Source organism: Megascapheus bottae, chromosome 18 (assembly GCF_031878675.1).
Source record: "Megascapheus bottae isolate mThoBot1 chromosome 18, mThoBot2.hap1, whole genome shotgun sequence".
NCBI classification, from domain to species: Eukaryota; Metazoa; Chordata; class Mammalia; order Rodentia; family Geomyidae; genus Megascapheus; species Megascapheus bottae.
The window spans coordinates 10063935-10077217 of record NC_143526.1 but is presented as its reverse complement, the minus strand read 5'-3'; the positions used below and the strand labels follow the sequence as shown (position 1 = coordinate 10077217).

The window sequence follows — 13283 nt, the reverse complement described above, 5'->3', positions numbered from 1 at the left end:
AAAACATTCAATTTATATATTTTGGTAGCCTTCAGAATGCAAGAAGAGCAAGTACAGTCTTAATCACAAGTATAGCTGCATGTAGTTCCACTATGCAAGGGAATGGTGGAGTTGGGGTTGAGTGCTATGAGTATAGAAATTGTATTTCTTCAGTGTGGTGAATACAGAATTCATTGCCTTCTTCAGAAGTAATGAAGAGTTTTGCTGTGTGAATGAAATTTCAGTAAGGCAGTAATAGTATCATAATAGTATCATGAAATCAGATGGAGATGTGTAGCATCATCATTGTACCATGTCTCAGGGAATTAGCAGGGGGAGAGAAGGGAGGTATCAATTATGAAGTTCAATGTATGTTTTTACACCTTCTGACTATGCCCGCCTTGCTCCACTGGTTGCTGCCATTGGGCTAGGTATCTCTGATTTGGCTATCAGTATTGCCCTCACATTCACTGTCTTTCAATTGTGATTCATGAAGCTGTGTATTGTTGCTCATTTTTGGTGGCACTCTGAGGGTCAAAGAATCAAGAGCAGGCTAGAGTGAAACAGGTAGGATAGATTGCGGGTGGTTTCAGTAGTCTATTTCCACCAATAGGCATGTGTCAGAGCATTGCACTCATAAATGGACATGTTGTACAGAAACTTTATACAATAGCTTAATAATAATAAAAAAGAAATATAAAAAGTACAGTCACATTTTAAGATAATAGAGATTAGGTCTCAGTACATGAAATTTTGGGGCCTGGGAGTTTGACCTAGTGGTAGGGTGCTTGCCTAGCATGCATGAAGACCCAGGTTTGATTTCTCGGTACCACACATATAGAAAAGGCTGGAAGTGGTGCTGTGGCTCAAATGGTAGAGATCTATCTTGAGAAAGTCCAAGGACAGTGTTTAGGCCCTGAGTTCAAGCCCTCCCCCAGGACTGGCAAAAAAATAATTTTGGGGTGCTGAAGGGAACACAAGTCAGCCCATACAACATGAGGAAATGAATGATTGCCCTGAAAAGCAAACCTGCTTTTTATTTTTTTAATTTTAGACTTTGATGATAGCATGTTTGTTAAGACATCAACTCCTGAGGAGTGGATTGCACAAGGAGAGTATTATGCTAAGCACCAGTGCTGGAAGGTAAGGAGCTGGACCAGGAGCCAGGGGTGAGGGGTCTCTGTAACTCTTCTCCTTGTCAAGTCTCAAAGGCAAATCTCCCACTATTGCATGTCAGCAGGATAGGGTGAGGATAAAGGTGTGTGTGCCACTTCTTCTGAACCATCAAGGTACTCTGGAGATGAGGAAAGCTCATTTCCTGTTCCTTCCCTTGTTAATAGAGATATGACAACCCTCATTTTGGCCTTGCTCCACCAAGGAATCTTCCTGTTTATTTTTTCTTCTGTGCTTAAAAGCTTTTGTTGTGTTGGTGTGTTATTCCTGCAATCCTACCTCCTCAGGAGGTTGAGATTTGAGGATCCCAGTTCGGAGGTTAGCCAGGACAGGAAAGTTTGTGAGAATCTTTTAATTCTCAAAAAAAGCCAGTAGTGAGCTGTGGCTCAAACTGTAGAACACTAGCCTTGTGTAGAACAGAAGAATGCTCGGGGGCAGTGTCAAGGCCCTGAGTTCAAGCACCAGAATAGATGCGTGTGTGCGCACATACACAAACCACTTCTGTTATCATCATACTGCATTGAAAAATAGTAACATGTGAGTGTTTTGTTTGCCTTTTGAAATGAATCAGACATGAATTTTGTTGCTAATTTAAGGAGTGAGCATGGCTAAAACTTTACCACTATATTTCAGTGACTGACTTCCAACCTCAGGTTGTCTTGGTGAACCTAAACAGTTGTCTTCTAGAAAATGCTCTGTTGGGGGCTCATCCTTCCTCACAGTGAAAGTTCCTACACATCACAGGGTTTCAGGTGGGCACCAATAGCACATGTCTCCTACAAGGCAATAGGGATGCTTTCACCTGCAATCTGTCAGTGCTAACTTTTTAAAAAGCTAGTAACAAGAACTGTGACTGCAGGGTTGACTGTGACAGGAGCCCAATCTTTTTCCATCTCTTTCTGTGTCATCTGCAGTTTGTCTGAGATGTTCCTCATCATTGTTGAATAATGGCTAAGAATATGAGAAGCATTATGCTCTTAATTGGTCAGTGTTAGGTCACTTGCTACTTCCCAGGTAGTGCAATCCTGTCTGGCAGTTTCAACCCTTCATGGATTACAGGTTCTTCCTTCTGGAAAGAGAGGAGAATGCTATAGTAACCAAGTGTTTGCTACCACAGGCAGAGCCCCACAAAAAATGCACATTGTTTGGGATACGGCCTTTTGTTCTAATGCCCCTGACAGAATACAGTGTTGACAGACAGCGTCCTTCACTTCTGGCCTCAGTGCACGTGTTGGGGTTAAGCTACTTAAAAGGGCACAGGACCAGTGCCCGTGGTTTCTCTTCTACTTTTAACAGGTGTTTATTGAGACATTTATTCCTCTGCAAGACTTGTTCTGATGCTGTAGGGATCCTTCTTTTCCTTGAAGTTTCATGGAGGTAGGCTTCGGTGAAAGGACTAGACAGTTGTGAGTGATGCCTGCAGGTCAGAACTGACCAAACGTCTCAGGTTAACTCTCTGGTTTATGTACCTATGAGAAAAAATTCCCAAAGTTTCTCAGCCTCAGTTCTAAGAGGAGTTCCCAGCTGTGGGAGGGAAAAGGTTTATATCTAGAGCAAACAATTCACCTCCAAGGTTTGTCAGTTTATTGTCGCTGTACAACAGTCTTCAAACTCAGTGATTTATACTGCTCCTGATCTTACTGGTTGCCAATGTGAATTCAACTTAGTAGTTCTGACTTAGCTAGTGAACACCTTTGTCTGCATTCAATTCCCATCCAACCGGGTGTATCTGCTTCTGGGAATTAGTTGATTCTTGGTTCCTGTGATGGGATCACAGGTTCCTGGATTATTGTCCTCCATCCTCCAACAGGCTACTCTGGTTTTGTTCTTGTGATACCAGTGTTCAAAGCAAGCAGAAATACATTTATCCTTTTGAGGCCTGGCCTTGGCAAGCCAGTCAAAATCCACATGGAAAAGAGGGGAGACAAGGAGCCCTCCTGACAGGAGAAATCACGACTTGTCAGTGTAAAGGGATGTGGGTAGAGACAAGGAAGAATAAAGGACTGTGACCACTGTTGTTAATATTATACAAGTGATAAGATAGAATTTGTATTGTGGTAGGCTTGGTATATAGAGAGGATAGTTAAAAAAATATATAATATTTAGTTGCGGAAGTTGATTGAGTTCTAGACTTTATTCAGTATTGTAATTTATTCAGTAATAATTGGAAAGAAATACTGAATATTTGAAGGTTTCATTGATGGGGTGGTGGGTGGGCTGTAGGGAGGGAAGGGAGAGAGATGAGCAGCAGGTATCAGTATGGAATTGGAAAACTGTATCAAGTCCTACTTTTATTCCTTTCAGAACACCACTGGTGTTGCTCATATGTGTTATTCATGGATTTCCAATTATTTACCCCTTTAAAAACACTTTTGAATGTTTGAATCTAAAATCTTTTTAGGGGAGCCGGCACAGATGAGAATGTTATAAAAGTCCTCTTCGCCTGACTTTATTTTGACCCTGCTAAAGGACTTCAGGATTCAGGTGGTTTATTGAGTTTTTGGCTGCATGTTAATGAATGTTTCAAGACCACCATACAAGATCATTCATTCAACAAATACTTGTTGAGCTATGGGCCAAACAATATTAGATTCCAGGAAGATGATGATGAGCAAAGCAGGCACATGGGAGTGAGGGCACAGTCGGAGCAGTTTCAGGCATCACGCACAAGAGAAAAGCTGCTCCCAGAGCCTCCTGCTCTGAATAGGAAGGCCAAGGAAGCCTTCTTTGAGAAAATGAGTCTTGATCTGAGATCTGTAGAATGAATGAAGTTAATTAGACAGAGAAAAGATAGAAGAACATTTCAGTTAGAAGGAACAGTGTGTACAAAGGCCCTATGCTGGGAAGGAGTATGATGCAGGTCATAGAGATGAAAGGAAACCTAAAGGACTGAGGGATCTAGAGCAGAACCTCAGGGAGAGAGAGACCATCTTGCTCACTTATCAACAAGTGCCAGTAAGTTCCTCCCATGCCCTCATTACGACCCAATGTTGAGCAGAATGTGGAATTTCTGCTCTTGTGGCTTGTACTTTGAGAATTTGTGCAAATGTTCCTGTTTTAGAAAAATAGTGTTTTTTCCTGGACAGGATCAAGGGTTCAAACCGACTCCCCTGTAACAGTTACCTGAATACCTCATAGTGAGAGGGTTTGGTAACATAATTCTGCATGATTGGAGGAGCTGGATATGTTACTGTTTCATTGATTGCTACTCCATTTCTACCCCCACTACCCTGTACTTGGCTGTCTCATCAGCACTCAGGTAGCCATTGTAGTTAGTATATATGTCAAAGCCCTGAAAAGCCTCTGGTTAATTTGGGCCAGCTGCTCTAATGGCTGTGACCATTGTACTATATGCAATGGGAAGGATGATTCCTCTTGCATGTGGTTGTGGGAAGATTAAACAGGATGTTATTGTGGTGGCCTATAGAAATATGTAGCATGCACTTTTTTTGTGGCTTCTGGATACCTTCTAATAATACCTTTGGGGGTGTTAGCTGGCCACAGTACTAGGCTGTGTCCTCTGAGACTCCTCTCTTTAGCATGCGTACACCTTCCTACTCCTCCCCCCTGAGATTGGGCAGGGTAAGATGCAGGGCTCTGTCCATATGAACATAATTGCATGCTTTAACTCCTGTTCTATATGTCACCTCTAGTATTTTCCTGGGAATCAAAACCTTTGGTCTATTCCAGGTTGCAGCCAAGTGTTACCAGAAAGGATGTGCATTTGAGAAAGAGAAGTTGGCGCTGGCCCACAATGCTGCCCTGAACATGAAATCCAAGAAAGTCAGCCCTAAGTAAGTGTCTCTAGTTCATTTCAGATATGTTCTGATGAAAATAATAGGTTAAATAAGCATTGGGTCAATATTTCATGAAAATACTTCTTTGTTTTCCTTCCCCTAGGGAAAAGCAGTTGGAGTATTTGGAGCTGGCTAAGACCTATTTGGAATGCAATGAGCCAAAGCTGTCCCTTAAGTGTCTGAACTATGCCAAGGAGTTCCAGCTTTCTGCCCAGTTGTGTGAGAGGCTTGGAAAGGTATGGCTTCTGGTCCACAGCTATTCCTAGGAGAACTGGAGTCTACTTGCACAGACTGAGGGACTGACCCCTCAAATTCTGTTTGTGGCAGAAAGTAAAAAGTTATGAGTACTCTAAGGGAAAACTTTACTGTGTCCTAGATAAGAGATGCTGCATATTTCTATAAGCGAAGCCAGTGCTACAAAGATGCTTTCAGATGCTTTGAGCAGATTCAGGAATTTGATCTAGCTCTCAAAATGTACTGCCAAGAGGAGCTTTTTGAGGAAGCTGCTGTTGCAGTGGAAAAGTAGGTGGTTTCATTCCTTTGCATTTCCCTCTCTTCCCCACTTCTCTCTGGGGGCAGCCTGTCCTGGGTAGTTACTTCAAGTCTTCTTTAGTGGCTTAATCATGTTTATCTTCTTTCGTTAAAGCGGTGGCCATGGTTCTGGGAGCAGGAGTCTGCACATCTCATTCTTTGTAAGCTTTGACACAGTGGCATGAGGAGAGGGGGCCGAAGAAGTAAGGGTGGACTGCATTGTAACGAGTGATATAAACAAGTAATAATGACTGATGAGCAGAATAAAAGTGATTCCACAGTTTCGCTTGTCTCACTTTTGCTAGAGTCCAACCACATACATACTTAGCAAAAGAGATCACAAATTGTATATAAAACATAGCCTGAATCCTTTTATCCTTTTCATTAGTCACATTCAACTTTATCTAAGTGTATATTCACAGTGATTATTATGCTGTTATAAAGACAGAAGGGATTGGTTATTCAATGATAGTTTTGATTTTTATGATTCTGTTTTATGAACTGAATTTCTGAGCTAACTCCCACTTCCTTGAGTTGCAACTTCACTATATTTCACCAACCAAGTACAGTACAGGAATGCTTGATTTCTTTGAAGAAAATCTATTATTTGTTAGCACTAATAATGCTTTGATACTTGACACATTTAGGTCCTATTTTGTAATATCTGCATGTAGGAGATTTATTTAAGTAGCTTTCTATTATATTTTGGAAGATACAGTTAGGTAACAGTAGTTTGACAGTTGTATTCTGTCTTTGCAGATATGAAGAAATGCTAAAGACCAAGACCTTTCCTGTTTCTAAGCTCTCCTATTCTGCTAGTCAGTTTTACTTGGAAGCTGCAGCAAAGTACCTGAGTGCAAATAAGACCAAGGAAATGATGGCTGTCCTTTCCAAGTTAGATGTAGAAGATCAACTGGTATTCCTAAAGTCTCGGAAATGCCTAGCAGAGGCTGCAGACCTGCTGAACAGAGAGGGTCGGCGAGAAGAGGCTGCCCTGTTGTTGAAACAACATGGCTGCCTCTTGGAGGCTGCTAGGCTCACTGCTGACAAGGACTTCCAGGCCTTGTGTCTGTTGGGGGCTGCCCGCCTCAATGTGGCTAGAGATTCTGATATAGAACACACCAAGGCCATTCTAAGAGAAGCACTTGATCTTTGCTATCAAACTAGCCAGCTCTCTGGCATTGCTGAGGCCCAGTTCCTGCAGGGAGTTATCCTGAGAGACTTTCAGAAGCTCAAAGATGCCTTCCTCAAGTTTGACATGCTTAACCATTCAGCTGGAATGGTGGAAGCACTCTATGAAGCAGTCAGCCAGTGTGAAGCTGAGCCTGAGAAGGTTCTGGCTCTGGCTCCCTGGGGTTTGGAAGTTCTTCTTAATTTAGTCAAGGCTCTCAAAAGAGTGACCAACAATGCTGAGAAAGAAATGGTCAAGTCTTGCTTTGAGTTTTTTGGAATTTCCCAGGTTGATGCCAAGTATTGCCAGATAGCTCAGAATGATCCTGGACCCATATTGAGAATAATTTTTGACCTAGACTTGAACTTAAGAGAGAGGAAAACTAAAGATCATTTTATGATAATGACTGACCAAGTGAAATTAGCCCTAAACAAGCACCTTTTGAGCAGACTGTGTCATATTACACAGGGCCTGCTTGAAAGGAGCTACCCAGAAGTCTGCATGAGGTTTATTGCTGGCTTAAAATGTGAAGATGAAAACTGTGAAGATTTTCACAGGCCTCTGAGGCGCTGTGAGGCCAAATGTATGGTTCAGTCAAAAATGCACTTGGTGGCAATCAATGGATTGCTTTTGGAAGCCAAAAAAGTATTTCCTAAAACCTTAACTGAAGAACTTGAAGAAATAGATTGTATTTTGTCTACAGATATGTATGACCTTTGCAAATCCTTCCTGAATGTTCTCTTCCCTAGGCATTTCCATCAAAGAGTGCTATCAGAAAACCCCATGGCATGCAAAGAAATCCTCAAACCAAATTACAAATCCTTCCGATTCTACAGAGTTGCCCTGAAAGCGTACACCCGAGATCTGTTTCAAAAAGAAAGTGCACGCAATCGTCGGGAGTCCACAGACCTGTGGCTGAGTGCCATGCAGGCTTTCCTTCTCTCTTCCAGCTACCCGGAGGAGTTTGAGAAGCTGCTCTACCAGGAGGAAGACAATTATAACAGGGAACTGAAAGCTCTGGAATCTGACAAAGAGGAAAAGGGCAGGGGGAGAAGCAGCCGCATTAAAGGAATTGAAGGAAAATTTGGCATGCTGGTCCCCAACAAGGAGGACGAGAGTACAGAGAAGATCTACCTATGCTTCATCCGGCTGCTGGAGAATTCCATTGACCAGCTGTATGTGCACAGGAACCCAGAAGACTACAAGAGGCTCTTTTTCCGTTTCATGAATGTCCTCATCAAGAGATGCAAAGAGCCGCTCATCCCCAGCATTGGCAACACAGTGGCGCTGCTGGAATTCCAGTTTGTTCACTGTGGGGTGGTGCTGGTCCGCCTCTGGAAGAATTCTGTTCTGTGCCTCCCCAAGAGCTATATTGCACTCCTGCACTACTGGGAGTTCCTGTCCAGCAAGAAGGACAAGGAGTTTGGGGATGTGTTCTCCATCATTCAGGAATACAAGCCCAAGGATGTAAACAGAGCCATTCAGGACTTCCGATTCCATCTCTCCTACCTTGTCAAGGTGCTATGTGGCTACGAAAATGTGAACTTCAATGTCCTGCTTGATGCCTTTGGTGAAATAGACTATGTGGTCTCAGGTGAGGCTGAGCGTGCTTTGGTGCTGTGCTTGGTGATGTTGGTAAATGCTGAGGAAGTCCTCCAGCCCTTCTGCAAGCCACTTTTGTATCGCCACTTTCAGGAGATTGAGACACGTCTGCAGCTGATGAGCATGGACTGGCCTAACCAGGTTCCTGAGAGGCTTCGGAAAGTTGTACGGCGGGTGTTAATGGCAGTTAGTGTGAAGTCTGTGGCTGAAGCCCTCCAGGACCTACTCTTTGAGCGAGATGAAGAATATCTGATGGATTGCCACTGGAGGTGGGACAGTGCTCACACTAAAGGATCTGTGGTCCGTGGCCTCTGTCATGAGGAGGTCAGACTAAACCGCTTGCTCTGTGTGGGCCCTGTGGACTACTTTGGTGAACTCGAGTGTGAATTTAGTCAGGATGAGACAGATGAGGTGATGTTGGAAGACCGAGATCACATTTTGGCCACCATCCTTTCACAAAAACAGTGGAAGGCCTCCATCCAACGTAAACTTCGAAGAACCTGCCTGGTGGTGTCTTTGTGCATTAGTTGGAAGAGATGGGTCCAGACTAAGCACATCAAGGAGGAGGTCAGGGAGCCTGGGGCCAGCAACTTCAAAAGGGCTGATGTGGACAGGACCCAGTGTGACCTCTGTGGAGTGAAGTTCTCCCGCAGCTCTGAGAGCTACTTTGGCCCCAATAAAGCATTTGAGGGAGCAGCCTCAGAGGTTGCCATCCTTTCCAGGGCAGAGCTGGAAGGGAAGGAATGTCGGGAGAGGACCAGTGAATCTTATGAGCAGCACATCAGTCTGGAGAGTCACCAGAAGCAGCAAGTGGCCTACCAAAAATACTTAGAATTTTTTCATGAGAAGGTGGACCCGGCCATTTGTCAAGGCAAACTGGTAGTGCAGGACATAGAGGAGAGTGTGTGGGTGTGCAGTCACCTGGGCTCCAAAGAGCACAGCCACATGCTGCAGAGGAAGATTCAGGAGCATATCAGGAGGGTTTCAGATTTGGTGGAAGAGCTCTATAGGCGAAAGGCCTGGGCTGAAGGTAAGGGCCTGCCAGATACTCAAAGTTAAGTTCTTTAGCAGAAATATGACTAAGAAATATTTATTCTCAAATATAGCACTGCAATTAGAAATTCAGTTTGCTAATTCACACTATGACAGGCATATAGGGAGAATATTCAAAACACTGAGAAAACTCTTTGGAGGTTCTGATTAATTCCTTCAATGATCTTTCCTTGGTACCTAGTATGTACTAAACTCTGTAATCAGCACTGGAAGTACGTAGTCTCTTTGGGCTCTTCATAGGATGTTGCCTTACATTATACCCAGTATGTCTTGAATAAGCATTCTGTGTGGCCTTTCACCTTACTCCCTTATTAGCTGTCTACATCTCTGCACTGAATACATCATGGAATAGAAGTTATGTGTATAAAATTAGTAGAATTTTGAGCTGGGAGTGTGGCCTAGGGATAGAGTACTTGCCTAGTATGCATGAAGCCCTGGGTTCAATACCTTGGTTCCACATACACAGAGTTAGTTGGAAGTGATGCTGTGGCCCAAGTGGTAGAGCATTAGCCTTGAGAAAGCTCAAGGACAGTGCCCAGGCCCTGGACTAGAAAAAAAATAATGGAATTTCATTTAAAAATGTTTTATAATGCAGATACTCTTTGCAGGTAAGGCTTTAAAGAAAATTTGAACACAGGTTTCCCTGGAAGGTTTTCTATTGCCAGTCTTACTGACACTCAATAATGAGGTTGGATTACAATATATAGGAGGTTTATACTTGTGGCAGCAAAAGGCAGCTTTTAGCCTCTTACCCAGTAAAAAAGGCTGTTTTTCAGGAAGCATAGTCTAGCTCTTAGAGCATAGGGCATAATACTAGTATTTAATGTTGTAGCACCTGTAGCTGCCTCTTTACGCTGAGGCCCTGTTTCTCCCCCTCCCCCACCAATATCTGCAGCGGAAGAGGCAATGGCTCAGCGGATCAAAGTTCTGGCCCTGTCAGTCAGGGATGCACAGGATTGGCTGATGAAGACAGAGCACCACTTAAAAGAGGAAGGTAAGAAGTTATTTACTGTAGGGACAGGTGGCACTTTGGGCTCTGTGGCTTTTTATATTCCTGGTAACTATAGGCTGTGAGAGATACCAAGACTGGCCCATCACTGTCCCAAGAACATCACTCTTACCCTGTGAGTCAAACTGTTAGTGATACAGTTACCCAGCTGACCATAAGAGCCATTATTCTTGGTTCATGTTAATAGTTAAAAGCCTCTTTTGTGGCTTATAAGCTGTAATTGGTGACATTAGTCACTGATATTAGTCATTACTGTAACTTCCAAGGATAGATAAAGTATGGCAAACTCATCCCTTGATGAATATGTTTGCCTGGGCCAGTCGTTTAGTCAGTAGGTGTTCATTGAGTTTCTACTGTATATCTATGTTTTTGAACAAAGCAGAGTCATCAGGGGAAACTTTCAGGTATCTTCCTAGAGAGCATTATATAGGCTTGTGAATGTGATTCAGGTTTCTTTGCTGGCAGTCAGAATTTTATTTTATTTTATTTCCCAGATAATGTATAGAGGGGTTACAGTTACATTTGTCAGGTAGTAGGTGCATTACCTCTCATACATTGATACCCCTTCTCATGTTTTTGTTCCCATTTCCCTTCCCCATCCCCTCCCAATCATCTTGGTTCCCCGTTCCCTTCCCTATTTCAAATAAACAAATAAATGTATATACATACAATAGGAAGTCAGAATTTTCTTGCCAAGTTCTGTATGATCTGAATATCTTTTCTCTTAACCCTTTTCAACTTTTATCCCCATTCAGCTGGATCACATTTCTTTCTGCTCCAAGTATTTCACCAGCCTCAGGTGTCCTTCCGAGTCCTAATCCAGATGCTACTACAAAGTGCAAGCTCCAAACCTGGGGAAAGCCTGAAGGAATGTGGCTCAAATCTTTGTGCTGCTGCACAAATATTTAACATGTAGTTTTTTCTGGGAACTATGATTTTATGTTGTTACAAAATAAAGACACTTGTTCTACCAATTCAAAAATATGGTTAAGTTTAGATTTTACTTGATTTGTCATTTAAAAGGCCTTCAAATCAAGACTAGAGGAACAAGACTGTAGAACTTAATTCTGGGGAAGAGCGTTTACTTTGACTCTTTTTTGAGAAGGACTATCAATACTCAAAGAAAACTTCTCTTTGATATTCTTGTAGGAGGCTTTATTTTTCTAATCAATGATTACAGAACTAGGGGTAATAGTGGAATAAAAAATATTTAACTTTTTCCTATTTTCTTGTCTTATAAAGGTATTGTTCAGGAGGATGATTATGAAAATGAAGTTGAAGACTTTGGTGAGCTCCGTCCTAGAAGACGTTCACGGAAATGTGGAAAGCAGAGAAAATACTAGTGCATTTTCACATAGCTACTGTCAGAACATTCCATCTGTCTTAAAATTCTAAAGACTGGGGCAGAAGAGAAAAGGAATGTAAATTACCATTAAAAAAGAGTGAGCCAACTTTGCCTTTGGTTCTTACCGTTTCTCTCAGTGATGGCTTGAGATCTGATTCCTCCTTTACCTGAAGGGACCTCTGGGGAAGTTAAGCAGTATTGGTCCCCCTAGCAGTCCAGTTTGGAGGACTATAACTGAAGGTAACATTGGGACACTTCAACTCAAAGCTTGGGTTCATCACCATTTTGACATGGGACAGTAGCTGGGGGCTAGGCGTTTGTGATGGACGCCCTTCACCTCCAAGTGCTCTGGGCCAGAACATCCCTCTATGGATGCCCTGATCTCCTGCCACACTGCTGCCACAGCAAGTTCTTAAAGAACAGGAGCTATGTGTACTTAGGGTCTCTGTGTGCCATACTAATAGCCACCCAAGAGCCTAGACCACATTCTGTTTTTTTCCAGGCCCACTTGTAGCATAGTTGTGGATTTTTTTCTTGTATATGTTAGCTTTCTCTCTGTGGCAACTTTTCTGTCCTCAAATTTTTTAATTTTTTAATTTTATTGTTAGGGTGATGTATAGAGGGGGTACAGTTACATTCATCAGGTAGTGGGTACATACATTACTTCTTGAACATTGTTACCTCTTCCCATGTTTTTCTCCCCTCCATTTTTTTCTAGTAATCATTCCTAGCAATCTGTGCAAATTGTAGTTAGACTACCTCAGAATGTAGTCAAGACTTCACGTAGTACCTTTCAGATGTCTTTTCCCTCTGAGGGAATGTTGATAGGGGCACTCCTGCCTTGCTTCCCCAAAGTAGTCCTGATTCTGCCTTGCCTTTGGTGCAGATATTCCAAGAAGTGCTTTGTGTATAACCTTCTACATCTAAATTTCTTGGTCCCCTCTAGCAAGTGTGAAACACATGCTCAGGTCAAGTTAACATCTTGAGTTCCTACCACAGTGGGACATCGACCTGCAAGGCTATAGATCAGGATAAACAAGAGGAGGAGGATCAGGGTTTGGCTCTGGATCACTGCCATGGGGCCCATAGGCCCTATTAGAGGGAGCTGGGATGTACCTATTGGCAGGAGGCCTGTGTTCCTCCTTATCCTCCTTACCCATTGAGCCAGCAGTCATCCAGCAGTCTGGTCCATTTGCAAAGCCTTCATGCCTCTGGGATAGTTACTGCCAATTCTTTATCCACCTATCCCAGCCAGGCTTAAATGGTCAGGTTCATCTGGCCTTTGCTTTTGTTTTCACAACAGAACCAACCTTTTCTCCGTGTCTCTGTTGCATTTGCTACTTATTGTTTTCCTTTTACTGTTTTTGTAACTAATCTGTTTCCTTGAAATGCTTGCATTAATCATTTTTATTAGATTATATTTCTCATTTTCATTCCAAGTTTTTTATAAACTGTACTTGCCAGAAAATTGCTGTATTATTACATTTTTATAAAATTAAAGCATCTCTCTTAACTATTGGTGTCCTTGGGCTTATTTCCAGTTCCTACTGAGAATAAAGGAGTAAATGTTGGAGTTGGTTCCATCCAATGTACTAGCCAGTCAACACGTAAGCTCTATGTGCC

General features: G+C 42.6%; 1 protein-coding gene across 2 annotated transcripts in view; it reads left to right on the top strand.

Moving 5' to 3' along the window:
* The window catches only part of Trank1 (tetratricopeptide repeat and ankyrin repeat containing 1), a 107498-nt gene extending 95182 nt beyond the window's left edge, over window positions 1-12316 (top strand). The window contains exons 10-17 of one of the 2 annotated variants that reach the window (XM_090351878.1): window positions 1034-1122; window positions 4843-4946; window positions 5053-5185; window positions 5326-5471; window positions 6240-9283; window positions 10202-10300; window positions 11071-11114; window positions 11558-12316. In XM_090351878.1, coding sequence (XP_090208004.1) covers window positions 1034-1122; window positions 4843-4946; window positions 5053-5185; window positions 5326-5471; window positions 6240-9283; window positions 10202-10300; window positions 11071-11114; window positions 11558-11710 — 3812 coding nt within the window. In that variant the 3' untranslated portion in view covers window positions 11711-12316. The remainder of the gene's footprint in view (window positions 1-1033; window positions 1123-4842; window positions 4947-5052; window positions 5186-5325; window positions 5472-6239; window positions 9284-10201; window positions 10301-11070; window positions 11115-11557) is intronic. The other variant, XM_090351879.1, reaches the window with a different exon arrangement.
* The last annotated feature ends 967 nt before the right edge of the window (window positions 12317-13283 follow it).